The sequence below is a fragment of the Sus scrofa genome, chromosome 1, assembly GCF_054392235.1.
Source record: "Sus scrofa isolate SSC_HxYL_T2T_F1_AM1 chromosome 1, Sscrofa_HxYL_maternal_Yorkshire_Landrace_v2.0, whole genome shotgun sequence".
In the NCBI taxonomy this organism is placed as follows: Eukaryota; Metazoa; Chordata; class Mammalia; order Artiodactyla; family Suidae; genus Sus; species Sus scrofa.
Window position 1 is genome coordinate 27179588 of NC_139383.1, and position 16967 is coordinate 27196554.

Below are 16967 nucleotides of genomic sequence, written 5' to 3' on the forward strand. Positions count from 1 at the left end.
CGTGGGATCCAAGCCACATCTGCAACCTACACCACAGCTCACAGTGACAGCGACGCAGGATCCTTAACACACTGAGCAAGGCCAAGGATCAAACTGCATCCTCATGGATGCTAGTCAGATTTATTTCCACTGATCCCCAATGGGAACTCCCAGATTTTCCATTTAAGCACATACTTTAGATAAAGACAATAGACAATAACATATATTTTAATTTTAATATTAATGCTATAAAACCATGTTTTAGAATAAGCATACTAACATAAAATATTAACTAATTTTTTAGTGCTCAGCATGGTACTTTCTACAGATACCACTCAGTAAATTTGAATTTTTTGTTCTAAAGCATCTTTATTGATATGTGTGATCTTTATAAAAATGACCTTCTAGAACTTTGTCTAGATACTCATGTTGCAACAGAAGAAAGGGTGGGGGAAAAAATGTAATTGTAATGTATACATGTAAGGATAACCTGACCCCCTTGCTGTACAGTGGGAAAATAAAAAAATTATTAAAAAAAAAAATGACCTTCTAGGAGTTCCCCTTGTGGCTCAGCTGTAACAAACCCAACTAGTATCCATGAGGACACAGGTTTGATCCCTGGCCTTGCTCAGCAGGTTAAGGATCCAGCATTGCCGTGAGCTGTGGTGTAGATCACAGACGAGGCTTGGATCCCGTCTTGCTGTGGCTGTGGTGTAGGCCAGCAGCTACAGCTCTGATTCGACCCCTAGCCTGGGAACTTCCATACGCCATGGATATGGCCCTAAAAGATAAAAAATTAGGAGTTCCCGTCATGGCTCAATGGCTAACGAATCCCACTAGTATCCATGAGGATGCAGGTTTGATCCCTGGCCTCGCTCAAAAGGTTAAGGATCCCACATCCCAGGATGAGCTGTGGTGTGGGTCCCAGACTCCACTTGGATCTCCCGTCACTCTAGCTGTAGCTCTGATTTGACCCCTATCCTGGGAACCTCCATATGCCTTGGGTGCCACCTTAAAAAAAATCTAAAAATAAAATTAAAAAATAGAAATAAAAAAGCTGATACCAGAAAAATTAATTAAATCGCTATAATCAATTCCAAGATGTGTCAATGATATGTAAATTTGAAGAACAAGAGAACTTTAAAAAAAAAATAATGCTTGCTGGAGACATTAAAGTTAAATTCTTCCTCTGCTTTATTTTCACAATTCGTAGGGTTGACAGGACCTTCAAATCCCATCCAGTTGCTTTTCTTGTGCATCTTCTCTGCAACACAACTTTCAAGTCATTACCTGTCTGCTGTTTGAGCACCTCTCATCACCGGAAACTCACTACCTGACACCCAAATCAGGCTGTCCTATCACTGCGCACTTCCAACGACTAGAATGTTCTTCCATGTAATGAGCTGAGGTCTTTATCTCTTTTGTCTTCACCTGTTGTTGGTCCTGATTCTAAGCGGATGAAGTCATATGGAACAAGCTGTTCAGCTCATTGACTGCAACCATCACATTTCCTCTGTGTCTTCTTTCCTCTCAGCTAACTGCCTCCCCAGTTATGCCGCCAGGTCCTTCTCTCTGCTGGCCTTTTCTGTATGTGTGGGTTCCATTTTTTTCTGTAAGCGCTCAGGCGGACTCACTGGAGATCATAATGAGATGGCTGATCGACCACATTGAAAACACTACGCCCTGCATATTAGTCCTTAAGTGATTCAGCATCAGGTTCTTGGTAATCACAGGGTTCCTGATGCCTAAAAGGTGCCTTCCTTTTTCATCTTTGTTGTCTTTTCCTTAACCCACTGAGCGAGTCCACAGATCAAACTCGCATCTTCATGACTACCAATCAGGTTTGTTACCGCTGAGGCACAATGGGAACTCCACGAAAGGAAATTTTTATTGATTACATATATTATCTATTCAAAATCAGTCCTGTTTTTCAAGTTGGTGGTCACTGCATCGCCCCCTGAGTTTCCAAAATGGCTTCCACTCAACCCCCTTTAATGCAACTGCTTCATCAAATGCCAGCTCCACCTCCATCCAGGCACAGAGACTGTGCATACCTGTTCTATACAGATTTGTCAGTAAGTTTTTCTTACATGTCTGATTCTTTTTTTTTTTTTGGTGTCTTTTTAGGGCCACACCCAAGGCATGTGGAGATTCCCAGGCTACAGGTCTAATCAGAGCTATAGCCGCTGGCCTACACCACAGCCATACAATGCCAGATCCGAGCCATGTCTGTGACCTACACCAGAGCTCAGGGAAAAGCTGGATCCTTGAAACACTGAGTGAGGCCAGCTATCGAACCTGCATCCTGATGGATGCTAGTCAGATGGGAACTCCTTACACATCTGATTCTTTTTTTTTTTTTGTCTTTTTGCCATTTCTTGGGCCGCTCCCGAGGCATATGGAGGTTCCCAGGCTAGGGGCTGAATCGGAGCTGTAGCCACCGGCCTACGCCAGAGCCACAGCAACATGGGATCCGAGCTGAGTCTGCAACCTACACCACAGCTCATGGCAACGCCAGATCGTTAACCCACTGAGCAAGGGCAGGGACCAAACCCGCAACCTCATGGTTCCTAGTCGGATTCGTTAACCACTGCGCCACGACAGGAACTCCTGATTCTTGACATATATACTTTTAATCCAGCCTCCTCACGTTCCCATTCCATCCAGTTACATTTGTAGTTTGGTGATATGCGGTATTTTGTCAACGGCATCCTTCTAGTGAAAGCATGTGTTTATATTACTTCTCCTTTTAAATGTCCTCCTCAACTTTTTCTCCTCCATCAGTCCCCTCATCTTAACTTTCAGATGAAAAAAAAAGCAATTCATTTTTCTCTTCAATAAACATTGTGCTCATTTTTGAGGAAAGATACAAGCCAGCCCCAGATACCTACTGTATTAGCTTGTTAAGGCTGCCATAACAAAGTACCACAAACTGGGCAACTTAAAATAACATCAATTTATCAGCCCACAGTTCTGGAAGCAAGACATCTGAGGTCAAGGTGTTGGCAGGTTGATCCCTTCTGAAGGTGGTAAGGGAGACTCTGATCCAAGCCCCCCGGGCATCGCGTAGTTGCTGGCAGACTTTGGCATTCCTTGGCCTCTTGATCATCATTCCAGTCCTCTGCCTTCACACAGTGTTCTCTCCATTGCTTCACATACTCTTCCCTTTGTGTATGTCTCTCTTTGTGTCCAAGTTGTCCATTTTTATAAGGATGTCAGTATCGCTGAATTGAAGCCCGTCCTAATGACCTCTTTTTGACTTGGTTACCTCTTTAAAGACCCTCTCTCTAATTAAGGTTACTTTTTGAGGTACTGGAGGTTAGAATGTCAACATATTTCTTTGGTGGGAGGGAGACACAAGGGCATTTGTAACACCTACCATACCCTCAAAGACTTGGGTGGTGACCCAGAGCCTTGGGCTCAGCTCCCAAAGTGGAGAAAAGCTATCCTTCCAACCGCATGGAGCAGTTCTCCTCCTCATGTTTATTAGCTTGCATCCCTGCCAAAGGGAAACGTTGGAGAAGTCTCACGCCCAAAAGGCTCTTCTGAAAATGTGGAGGACAGAGGTGAATCTTCTCTTGTACTTTCCATAAGATGAACCATTTCATGACATCTACAACGTGGAATCATTAGGCTGTATACCTAAAACTAATATAATGATGTATGTCAATTAAATCTTGGTGTTATATGTTAAAAAGTCCTTAATTTTTTTTTAAAGTAGAGGGCCATCAATGGCTGTGTAATAAAGATGGTGGAGTTTAAATTTCTTTAGCAGAAGGATTCACCATGCTCAGAGCTCTGCCTCCTGTCTCTGCTTCTCTATGGGGCACTTTCACTGCAACATTTTCTTGCTCCAACACAGACCATTTTCATGCTTAAGACCACCTCTCTATGTGATTCCAAGTCAGCCCTCCGTCTCCATTCTCAATTAAAACACATATGCTGTAAAAAGACCCCTGAGTTATCTCCTGCATGCTCTCACTTGTTTTAAAAATTGGCCCATAGTTTTTAAGTACAAAATAAACTATCACATGCACCTTAGGAGCAGATAGCTTCAGGGAATGAGATCTTTGAGGTGATCAGATTTAATGAAAAAGAATTACCTTTATACTCCACACATCCATTTTGAGTTGTTAAAAGTTAAAATTCAACTTGACACGTGATTTTAAAATAAATCTTCTTGGGAGTTCCTGCTGTGGTACAACTGAAGCGAACCTGACTAGTATCCATGAGGATGTGGGTTCGATCCCTGGCCTCACTCAGTGGGTCAGGGGTCTGGCATTGCCATGAGATGTGGTGTAGGTTGCAGATGTGGCTTGGATCCCGCATTGCTGTGGCTATGGTGTAGGCAGGCAGCTGTAGCTCCAATTCAGCCCCTAGCCTGGGGACCTCCATATGCCCTGAAAATAAAATAAAATAAAATAAATCTTCCTTTGAGCACTTTTCATTTATTTATTTATTCACTCATTTATTTGATGTCATTCATTCGTAACTATCAGGAACTGTTCTAGGCATTGACGAAAACAAGAAAACAAGGTCTCTTTCTGGAGACTGTGGAGCTTTTAATCTCAGGCAATTACATTAAAGTATAAATGCCAAAATTGAGAAAGCCAAGCTTTTCAGAAGCCCAGAACAAGGGAACCATTCTAATCTCGGAGTCAAGCAAGGCTTCCAATGAAAAGAGAAACTAAGACTTATGAGAGTTTGAGATGCATGTGTTATATTTTTTTATATATTTTTCATTTAAATAGTAGCGAGAAAAATAAAGCTAAATCCTCCTCTAAGCACATTCTGTCTATAAATTACCAGGAGCTAATATTCTTTTTTTCACACCTACCTTTTTTCTTATAAAGCTGCAAATCAGCAAATAAAACCCAACAACAAATCGCAGAATCTCCGGAAAAGGAGGATTTTTGTGAGGGTGGTACTGGCAAGTGGGCAGGAGTAAGGAGCTCTCTGGGTAGGGGACAACCTGACCTCAAGGTCATTGACAGCCACCACAGGTCACTGTGGTCTGCGGCTCTGGGCAGTACTGACCTCAACCACAAACAGTTATCACAAGGCACCCAGGTTTCAGCTGTGGTTTTCTAAGAGGGCCCACAACGTCCTGGGTGCTCTTTCCTACTTCCTGAATCAACACAGTCCTTTGAAGGCTCTGTTAGATTTAATGTCCAAGAGCAAAGGGAATGTCTTCATTGATCCGTCCTCTGAGTTGATCCTGGAGACATGCCAGTGTTGTCAGTGCCTTTGACTCATTGTGGGCGGCCTCTAGATTGTGGCTCTGCTTTTATCCTGACCAGTGTTTTTTTTTAACATCCTTGTGGCAGGAAAACCACCTCAAAGAACTGATCTTCAGTGAGGCCTATGAGCACATAGAACTGCTGTTCACTTTATTGCATTGGGTTAAACAACTTCATCAAGGTATAATTCAAGCCCAAAGGGGTCTGATCTGAGTCCTAGTCACCATCAAAACATCAAAGCATTGACTTGTCACTATAGAGGAGAGTAAACCCATGGAAAAACATTGCACCTTTAGTCTATTTTTAAAATTTAATTTAATTTAAGTTGCTTTTTAGGGCCGCACCTGTGGCACATGGAAGTTCCCAGGCTAGCGGTCTAATCAGAGCTGTAGCTGCCAGCCCACACCACAGCCACAGCCACAGCCACGCAGGATCTGAGCCTCGTCTGAGACCTACACCACAGCTCACAGCAAGGCCGGATCCCCAACCCACTGAGTGAGGCCAGGGATCGAACCCACATCCTCATGGATACGTGTTGGATTCGTTTCCGCTGTGCCACAACAGGAACTCCTCAACTCTTTTTTGGTAGCTACTGTATACATCCCTCTTCATCTTGTTTGATTAGAAAGTCTGAAGTCATAATCGAGATCCCACGCGCGACCTCATTTACTTCAATATCCCAATTAACAGCAAGCAGAAGTAAATACTATTAATTATTTCCAAGTCTCCACTAAGAAATTATTTTTACTCTTTCTATTATTTTTTTCTCACATTTTTGTCTTTTTGGTTTTCTCTCTGAAAATATCAAATGATGATTAATGGAAGAATTACATTACTTAGGTGAGGATAAAAAGAAGTACTGATTGTGAAAATGATTTGAAAAATAAAGTGGATGGTGTGTGTTGATATTTAATAAATGCCTGTTGACTGAACCTGGAGTTCCCAACAGCTGTTTTGCCCAGTACCTTAGTGGTTCCAAAAGGTTTGTCTTTGATTCTGTTCTTTCTTTTATCTTTTCCTTTCTGAGGCAAGTTACCACGTTCTAGAGACTCCAACCCACATTTGACTACTTTTCCACAGTTGCTATGATATTCACTTTGCAGAGTCACTTTGGAGATGACAAGATGTGGAGAAAATCGAGTCCCTGCCCTCAAAAAAGCAAATTCCTGAAAGGGAAGGGAAGGACATTCACATAAGAGATGACAGGGCAGCAGGACTGATTTTCTAACAATGGCACCAACCCAAACAAATTAATAATCCTCAAAATAGGTTATGCACAAAAATCTCACAATGTATTTCCTGAACTCCTTTTTCCTGAGTTCTGGATGGAACCTGCACACGTTGGCCAGAACAACCCATTCAGTGGCAAACCTTCATCTTCGAGGTGTGGTTTAATTTTCAAAAGCATTCCTAGCCACTTCTAACAAACTTAGGTGACCAGCTGGGAAATGCTCTGTTGGGCAGAAACAAGTTGTGACTATAGAGATATGAGATGGAATGTTTGACATGTTTATAAGCTACCTCCGAGCGTCACAGCTGAAAGAAAGCTTACCCCAAATGTCATGAGCTGGGTGGTACCAAGGAATAATTATAAACCCTTCCAAGGGCACTGTTTGGAAGATGCACACGCTTTGATAGGTAAAGGCCAACATATTTATCTTAAGAAGTCGTCTCAGGAGTTCCCACTGTGGCACAGCAGAAACAAATCCGACTAGTATCCGTGAGGATGTGGGTTCCAACCCTGGGCTCTCCCAGAGGGTTGGGGAACCACCATTGCTGTGAATAGGGGTGTGGTTCGAGGATGCAGCTCAGATCATGTGTTGCTGTGGCTGTGACGTAGGCCTGTAGCTGTAGCTCCGATTAGACCCCTAACATGGGAACTTCCATACCCAGTGGGTTTGGCCCTTTAAAAAAAAAAAAAAAAAAAAAAAGGAAGAAGTAATCTCAACTTTTAAGTCCTACTTGCTATCAAACACCAACAGCAATATTCCAAAACATGTTTAAGCACATAGATTTACTTATTGAGGTGTGGCTATAAAGACATAACATGCTTTTTATGTATGACTTATATATCACTCATCCAGATAAACGTTCACACAGCTGGCAGGGAAAACGTAGATTGATGGATTGTGTCCCAAATTCAGAAAATATGTGCTTCAGGAGGGCAGGGCTTTCTGTGTGTTTCTGTCCTCTGCTGCACCCCGGTGCCTATCAGTTTCTATTTCTAGTAGGTGCCCAGCAATGAGGTTGAATGAATGATGGGACTAGGTATGCTTCCACCAGGAAGAGCGTCAGTGGAGGAGAAATACTCAGGTTTTCATGATGGAATTTCTTATACCTCCCCTTAGAAGCGACCATCTGTAACATGCAAACTTTATCATGATCATGCAGTCTCGTCCTCTACATAAAAGAATCCTACTTCAGCCTCCCAACAAGCCTATGAGGCAGATGGTATGATTGTTTCATTTTACAAAGGAGGAAGTTGAGAACAGAGGTTAAATAACTTACTTCCGGGCCCACGGCTTAGGTAAGCGGTGGATCAGGAAGTAGGCCCCAATGGGCTCAAGGACGCCTGTTCTTACAATTGCTTTCTGATCCACTCACATCAGCAGTTATCAGAAGCCAATGAGATAGGGCAAGTGGCAGTGCCCTGTGTAAGGCACAGCAGTATCACAGAGAAAACAGAGGTTGAACACAAAGAAATAATAGAGATGATAGTAGTGGGATTGGTAGAGGAAGACAACCAGGTTCAAAAGAACTAATGTTAACACTGCACCATGCTCTCTCCTTTATAGATGACAGTTAGATATCTCCTCCCGGATAACTAGTTCCTGGATCACATTTTAAGTGCTATTTAGATGATTCACTTTTTTTTTTTTTTTACAGCCGCACCTGTGGCATATGGAAGTTCTCAGGTTAGGGATCTAATCGGAGCTGCAGCTACCGGCCTATGCCATAGGCATAGCAACGCCAGATCTGAGCCATGTCCGCAACGTATGCCACAACTTGTGGTAACACCAGATCCTCAACCTACTGAGCAAGACCAGGGATCGAACCTACATCCCCACAGAGATTACGCTGGGTTCTTAACCTGCTGAGCCACAACAGGAACTCCTGGTGATTCACTTTTTAAGGATGCTTGATATATAGTAAGGGAGAAAGGAAGAAAGAGGAGTAAATATTTTTCAGGAGAAATCATTTATAACTTAAGACAAAAGAAAGTATGCCTTTCCTTTTAGGATGATGAAGTTATAACAATACTTAAGATGATCTATTTGAAGGCAGTGATGCCGTTTAACTCTCCTTTGGAGGTTAGGATGAATTATTTACAACTTTTGCTTCCTGAAATTGGTTAATCACCCTCTGGTGCTTTTTGTACATCAACCGTTTTTTACTTTTTTTTTTTTTTCTTTTTTTGTCTTTTCTAGGGCCGCACCTGTGGCATGTGGAGGTTCCCAGGCCAGGGGTCGAATCAGAGCTGTAGCTGCTAGCCTACACCACAGCCACAGCAACACGAGATCCAAGCCACATCTGCGACCTACACCACAGCTCACGGCAATGCTGGCTCCTCAACCCACTGAGCAAGGCCAGGGATCGAACCCACAACCTCATGGTTCCTAGTTGGACTCATTAACCACTGAGCCACAACGGGAACTCTGTACATCAACTGTTTATAACTCCATTTCCCACAACTGAAAACTCATTTAGGAGGTGAATTTTCTTAATTTTTTTGGTCTTGCAAAGCATAGTAAGGTATTTTTCTATTTCAAAAGATACTTGCAGAATGTAGAAACTGCTTGCCTGAGCTGCTCTTCTTTGATTAAAAAGCACCAGTTGGGAGTTCCCGTTGTGGCGCAGCAGAATCCAGCTAGTATCCATGAAGATTCCAGTTCGATTCCTGGACTTCCTCAGTGTGTTAAGGAACTGGTGTTGCCATGAGTTATGGTGTAGGTCATAGATGGTGGCTTGGATCCCATGTTGCTGTGGTTATGGTGTAGGCCAGCAGCTGTAGCTCCGATTCAACCCCTAGCCTAGGAACGTCCATATGCCATGGGTGCGGCCCTAAAAGGCCAAAAAAAGAGAGCATCAGTTGATTATCTACTGACTGTACTAATCCCTTATGAATAATATGTTTCCCAAGGTGATTTTAAGCTATCAAGATTTGGTGGTTTGGGCTGTTTCATCCTCATTCAGATGTTCATGTGAATCTGGGTCCTGCCCTGTTTCCACAGTTTATGTGAGTTCCCATGGTCCCTGGTTAGTTCAGCTCAAAAGTATTTATTTTGAGGCACTGAGCATACAAAGACTCTTATAAGACATGGTGCCCAGCGTAAAACAGCTCAGAGCCTAGTGATTCCTTCGCTGCTTCAGCTTCAGAAAGAGGATGCGGCTGGAGGGCTGGAGACTCTGGCAGCAGAGCTGGGCAGGGCTTCCTCAAGGCTCAGGTTCCCTTGTTAATTATGAGCTGGAGTAACTTGAATGACCCCAAGGGGACGTCCCCAGAAGTGGACACATTTGACTCTTCAGCCTCTTGCAGTCTGGTGGTTTTTCTCAGAGTGAATTAACATACTGTCTGCAATGGGAAAGTCAGCAAAGCCTCAGCCTCAGAAAGGAGAGGTTTGGGTAACCTGGAGGCTGATTACCCCAGCCCTTTGTGAGTTCACTCTGAAAACCTCATTGCTTTTTACTGGTGTTTATCAGGTACTAATTTATGCACAGATTTTTCCCACAGTGTCATGAAGTGGGAATATCTTTTACTGTCAGGCACATAATTGAAACCACAACATACTTAGACGATGACCTTAGTATTAGCTCTGAGGCCATTCAGGAAATGTCACATACCATTTCATTATGCCTAGAGAAAGGTAAGTCTTGAAACCAGTGTAGCAGCCACATTTTATAAAACTCCATGGAGTTCCCATCATGGCTCAGTGGAAATGAATCTGACTAGCATCCATGAGGATGCAGGTTCGATCCCAGTGGGTTCAGTGCAGGTTCTTGCTCAGTGGGTTAAGGATCCGGCATTGCCGTGAGCTGTGGTGTAGGTTGCAGACAAAGTTCAGACCCCTCATTGCCATGGGTGTGGCATAGGCCAGTAGCTGTAGCTCCAATTTGACCCCTAGCCTGGGAACCTCCATATGCCTCAGGTGCAGCCCTAAAAAGACAAAAAAATGGAGATAAGTAAAACTCCACTAGCCAAGTTGTCATAGATTGACCCATTTCAAATGTCATTTATCTATTCGCTTTCTACTAGAAGGACCCAAGAGGAGACACAGGACTTTCTCTTTCTCGTGCTATAACGTAAATGAAGCTGGGCTAGAAGACTTTCCCAAAGGCCAAGATGTAACAAGAGGAACGTAAACACAGAGAAAGAACACAAGTCTAAATGAGTGACTTACAAAGTGTAACTAACTCATGAGGTGGACCCCTCCGTGCCGACCCCTCACAGCTTTGTTAGGGCAGAAGTCATCTTAAGTACCCATAATCCAAGGAGGTCCCTCAAGTCTCCCTCCACTGCTCAAAGTCCGTAGCCCAGTCAAGGAGCTCACAGGGAGCCCGGAGTTCCTGTCCCTTCCTGAGGTCCTCTGAGTTTCATTTTCTTTCAAAAGACCAGGCTTTAATCCAGCGACTGTCATCAGGAATGTCCACTTCCCACAGGGGAGACCTTACCCAACCTCACAACAAAATCAGGCCATTAAAATAGCACCAGCCAATATTCACTAAATGGATGCACACTTGGAAAAAAAAAAATAAGGCATCTTTTAGGAGGACACCAAAATTGAAAAGGCGTAAAAATGGCAGAGCAAGTTAAGGTTTTGCAGGTAATTTGGTGTAACTGGTGAACATAGTGCATTTGGTAGGATTACTAAAGGAGAGGCCAGACCAGATCACGGAGAACCTCGTGGACCAAACCGAAGTTGTAGGTAGAGCACTCCCAGAAGTAAAAGGATGTGTGCCAATCCAACAGCTTCTTTATTAGGGATATGAAATTGATGGACTGTCAGAGAATCAGAGCTGTACTTCCAGGCCATAAATCTATGGGAACAAAAATGCTTTTGTTCGCCACCCATTGGCACGTGACTCCTGATATCAGTGTGGGTATGGCATATTTTCACTTTGGTGTTGATTAAATTATCTTATCAGTACTGGCAGGTTAAGAAAATGACTTATCTCACTTGGAACGTTTATTCAGGAGGGTTTTCTTTATGTTTTCCAAATTTGAAAAAAAAAAAAGGGTCCCTAAAACATTGCAAAGATTAAAACACCACAAGGAAATACTAGTTACCAGTTGTTCTTTTTTAAATGTGCTATTTCTCCTCCTTAAAACCAAAGTGCTAACTCTATTTTTTATCACTCTTTTGCATCATCAAAACAGATACAAGAGCAAATATTCCTTGGCAAACCCTCATCTGTGGATTTAGCTTTCCCAACCCAGCAGCTCTCTTATAGATGAGACGCTCATAGCTCTGCTTCATCAGGAGGTCCTGCTGTTTCTACTTTGAAAATAGAGCTGCGCCCAGCCCACCCTCATGTCCACAGCCTGCATCTTGGTGCAAGCTCAGCCTTCCTTCCTGGGGCTGCTGCAGTTAAGGTCTTGCTGGTCTCTCCAATTCTGTTCTTGCCCCCATCCAATCTTTTCTCCCCTCAGTGGTAAAGTAATCCATCTGAAATACTAAAAAGGCTCATGGCTTCCAAGGCTTAAAAGGCTTCAATACTTTTCTACTGAATTTCGTTTATAATCCAGCTTCCTTCCCAGGGTTTACAAAAATTGGGGGATCTGGCCCCTTGAAACTTCTTAAATTACATTGCAGTCATTCTCCTCTTCCGTACTTTTTCCAGCCACACTGATCTTGTGACAGTTCCAAGGGCACAGTCTTTTTGGATGGGCTCTTTCTCCTCTCTGGAGTCTCTGCCTGGAACCCTGCCCTCCCACCTCACAGCTGACTGGCCTACTACTCCAACTCTATTACCTTTCATAGCTGGCTCACCAAATTTGTAAGTATGAGTGTGTTTGTGTTTTGACTTGTAAGTGGTGTCTCTCTCCCCACTGGTCAGGATCTCCATAAGGGAAGGAACATTCTCTGTTTATTCACCATCACATATCCACACAGTGGCACCTGTATTCATTTTCTGGAGCTGTTGTAACAAAGCACCACAAACTGGATGGCTTAAAACATCAGAAATGTGTTCTCTCACAGTTATGGAAGCTAAAAATACAGAACCAAGGTGTTGGCAGTGCCCATGCTCCCTCTGAAGCTTCTGGAGGGGCTCTCTCTTTGCTTCATCCACCTTCTGGTGGAAGGCAGGCTTCTTGGCTTATAGATGCATCACTCCAGTCTTCCACCTTCAAATGGTCTTCTCCCTGTGTCTTCAGAACACCTTTCACTGTGTCTTCAGATGGCTGTCTTCTGATAAGGACACCAGTGACACTGGATAAGGGGCTGCTCTACTCCAGGATGGGCTCATCTTAACTAATTATGTCTTTAATAACCCTATCTCCAAATCAGGTCACATTCTTCAGTACATTTTTTGGTGAAATATAACAGCACCCAATAGATATGGCTGAATGAATAAACAGGATGACTCCTGAACTGACATTTCTCATCAATGCAGGTGGAATTCTGTATAGGAGATAAAGCTAAAGCCCAAGGCCAAAGCCAACTCTCTATATATGTGTGTGTGTGTTTGTATGTATGTGTGTATGTGTGTGTGTGTGTGTGTGTGTGTATATATATCCAACTAATATATATATATCCAACTAATATATATATATATCCAACTAATATATATATATATCCAACTAATATATATACATATCCAACTAATATATATATATATCAACTAATATATATATATACACATGTATATATATATGTATATATATATATATAGTTTTACTATGGTTTCGAGTTGATAGAAGGCCTGCACTTGGCAACTAAATAGACACCAGAATAGACTCAAACACCGCCTTCTAGGAATTTTTACCTGTCTAATCACCCTGTGTTGTCCAGGAAATGTGTTAAAGCAAGGATAGGATTCCTATTTGCATTCTCGAAGACTAAATATGGGCAAGAATAAAAGAAAATATTCTGGAAGGAAAAGGAAGCGCCTTCCTGCCGAAAGATGTGGTGAGAGCCAAAGATTCTACTGACCAGATAAACATTTAATGTTTTAAATTATGAAATCACTTTATATATTAATATCTTATATTAATACTGCCTTTCTCATCAGTCTTGCCTTATCTTTGTTTAAATTCAACTAGGGATTTTACTTGACAGGGGTAGCAGGTGAGTGAGGAGATATGAACCGTGGGTTCTGAACCCAGCTTATCCCCTTACTTGCTGTGTGAACTCCTCTGGGCCTCAGTTTCCTAATCTGTATCAGGAACCAATGGACAGAGCTTCTGTTTGAGTGTTTAACTTTCCTCTCTAAAACTGAGGTATCAAAAAAAAAATGATCAAGGTGAAAAGTAGGAGTGATTACAAAGATAGCACATGCTCGTACACACATGCGCAAACACAAACTCAATCACTTACAGTTTGGTTACTCTGCCGCATGTTAATGGATTTATTTTGGCTTAGACTCAGGGTCATATTACATCACCAAGTTTAATTCTAAAGAAAAGAAATTTTTCTTTCTTTTCATTTGGCTTGTGGAATTACAATGCATTGTGTAGAGCTAATCTTAGCCAAGGATGACCACAATCATAAAGCTAATTTGTTTCTCTGACATGAGTCTGCATTAATTTACACAGGAATTATTGGACCTTAGTCAAGATCAGACCAGCCTTCAGTGGCTTAGCTAACTTTTATTTCCTAAGGGTGATTTTAAATATCAAAATTTGTTATTTTCCAAGTTCACTGACTAGAATATGCATATTTATGATAGGATAAGTTCTTCATAATGTCTTCATAATATACTCAGGACTTCATGATCGCTCCAATATTTAGATTAATACTTAGAGTCTTATGTATTACCACTGATTTTCTTCATTTATTGAACCTAAAAGATCATCCTTGTTTTCTTTATGAGACTATTTTTCACTTTCCTTTTTTCTAATTTTTTGATAGTTTCTCTATTTTTATGATTTAGCTACAGAGGAAGTCTATAAATTAATCCTCCAGGATACAGTCTTTCATAGAATACAGTTCCATGAACATAGTGCCTAATGAAATAAATTATCCTCTTTCATTCGTTCCCAATATAATTATTGTTTTAATGTATACTTTAATAAAGCTAATCCCAGCTCCAGTCTCCAATCTCTAGCCTTTCCGTGGCATGTATCCTAAATTTTATTTCTATATGTAATGAGGGGATTGTTTCAATTCTCCTCTTGTGCATAACAAACTACCCCCAAAACTCAGTGGTTTAGGGAGTTCCCGTCATGGCTCGGCAGTGACGAACACGACTAGTATCCATGAGGACATGGATTTGATCCCTGGTCTCACTCAGTGGGTTAAGGATCTGGCATTTCTGTGAGCTGTGGTAGAGTTTGCAGATGCCACAACTATAGTTCCGATTTGATCCCTAGCCTGAGAACTTCCATATGAAGCAATAAAAAGAAAAAAAAAAAACAACAAAAAACCTTAGTGGTTTAAAATGATCATTTTGTTATTATTTGTCACAACCCCGAGGATTAACCAGGGCTCAGCTGGATGGTTCTTCTGCCCTTCTCATTCAGAGGCTCTCAGGCAGCTTCAGGCTATGGCACGTGACACTGGAATGTCCACAGTGGCTTCATTCTGGCTTCTTGGTTGGACAGCTGGGCTCAGCTGGGACACGGGGACAGCCGAATGTCTCCCTCTTCACGTAGCCTCTCAACATGTTGTCTCCAGCTATGAAGCCCACTTTTTACATGGTAGCTCAGGGCTTTCAAGAGGCAAACATGGAAGCTCCCAGGCCTTCTTAAGGCTCAGTCTCAGAATCACTCCTGTTGAAGAAGGTCATGAGATGATGTCATGTTCAATGTGGAAATATCCAGAGCATGAGTTATTGAAGCATGAAGAGATGGTTTATTGGGGACCATATTTGGATAACACGTCAGGTTTCCCTTTTTCTCCATTAAGACCTCAGTTCTTCTCTACTCCTTTTTCAGTTCCCTGCATCTCTAGTGGTCTGCCTAAACCTACAAATATCACCTTCTTATCCATAAACATGAAGAATATCCTACAATGGAACCCACCAGAGGGTCTGCATGGAGCGGAAATTACTTACACTGTGCAGTATTTCATGTAAGTTGGTTCTTTCTTTTTAGCTAACTTATAAACACAATATTCAGACTCTTATTAATTGTGCAGAGATAAACCATCTCTTGTATTAAACTAGAGTTTGAGGAAAAAGAAAAGCATTAGATACGTCATGTTAAATCATCTTGTAATGTTTTGCTAGATGAAATTAGACAACAAGTTTCTTCAGGGAGACAGAATACTGAATGCTTAGGCAAGACAAAGTTATTTAAAGAAAAGAAGTTGGTCAAAATGTTATTCTGTAGCTGAGCAAACAAAGACATCCATCACATCTAAAACATCTAGACTTATTAGAATTACAGGACCCTTTCAAGTGAAACTGAGGGCAGAATTCTATGCAACTCACTGTTCCTATTAAAGATAGTAGTGAATAGACATTTTCACTTTTCACCTCCCCCTCAAAACTAACTGCAATCAAAAAAGAATGTGAAATAGATAAACAATGTCTATCTTCAAAGAAATGAAAGAAGTAGCCATAAATCCAAGCCACAAACTCTGAAGCATACAAAGCAAATACTTCAGAATCTTAGGGAAAATGCCCACAGAAACTGAAAGTGAATCTATAACCCTCAAACTCCAACAGAAGAAAATAGTTTTACCGTAGACATCGTCATACTAGGTTTACCTAACAGTCTAAGGATGTGGGATCTATGGATAGCTGCCACCAGAAATTGAGCACAGGTTCCCATAGAGCTCCACTTTGGTGCCACAGAACGTCAAGGAGGAGGAGCTAAAAGAGAAATCAGGTCCAAGTGACATATTCATTGTAGAAGCCTGGTCACAGCTCAGGGAGAAGCCCAGAGGGAAATGGGTACAGGAGTTGATGGAGGTGATGATGGCTGGGAGGCAGTGACCTTAAGGACATGTCATGAGCCACATCAGCTGCTTGCAGTCCAAAACAGGCTCCCTGGCAAAGGGAATAATATGGTGTGGTGAGTGGTTGTGTGACAGGCCCTCTCTCCTATACTCACTCACCTAATATTCAAAAAAGAGCTTGACTCCATTCAGAGAGCAGTTGTCTCAAAGAATCCAACACACTGATCCCTAATTCCTGAAAAGAAGAAAGACAAAAAAAAAAAAAAGGAAAAGAACATAAAATTTCCCAAAAATCTTTCTTGTGGAAATAGTAGATCAATTCAGAGAAATAATTGTCCGTAGTTTGAGTCCATAAACAACATGGTCTTTAATAGCAAAACTCAGAGAAGAGAAGAGTCAAAGAAGAGATTCTAAGAGGAAGAATTTTTTAAAGCAAGTTGGCAGAACTTAGGAAGAAAGGAAAATAAAAATTTATCTGGAGATGAAAAACCTCTTCTAGCTATGATAGTAATGATTGAACAGGTAATGACGACTATCTGGAACTGCATGTCGTAAATGCATGCTCTGGCTAGGAAAATCTAATACAAATAATAGGAAGACATATCCTGATGAAATTATTGACCTTTGAAAAAATGAAATGATTTATGACCATCGAGCAAAAGCAATGAGTTCTATCTGGCAACAC

At 41.8% G+C, this 16967-nt stretch overlaps 1 protein-coding gene and 1 long non-coding RNA gene across 2 annotated transcripts in view; one reads left to right on the top strand and one right to left on the bottom strand.

The window, feature by feature from the left end:
• Nucleotides 1–16967, bottom strand: part of LOC146405986 (uncharacterized) — a 436419-nt gene that overhangs the window by 169829 nt on the left and 249623 nt on the right. The gene's annotated exons all lie outside the window — the stretch shown is intronic.
• Nucleotides 1–16967, top strand: part of IL20RA (interleukin 20 receptor subunit alpha) — a 35918-nt gene that overhangs the window by 4240 nt on the left and 14711 nt on the right. Inside the window, exon 4 of the mRNA XM_013992536.3 lies at nucleotides 15316–15451. Coding sequence (XP_013847990.3) covers nucleotides 15316–15451 — 136 coding nt within the window. The remainder of the gene's footprint in view (nucleotides 1–15315; nucleotides 15452–16967) is intronic.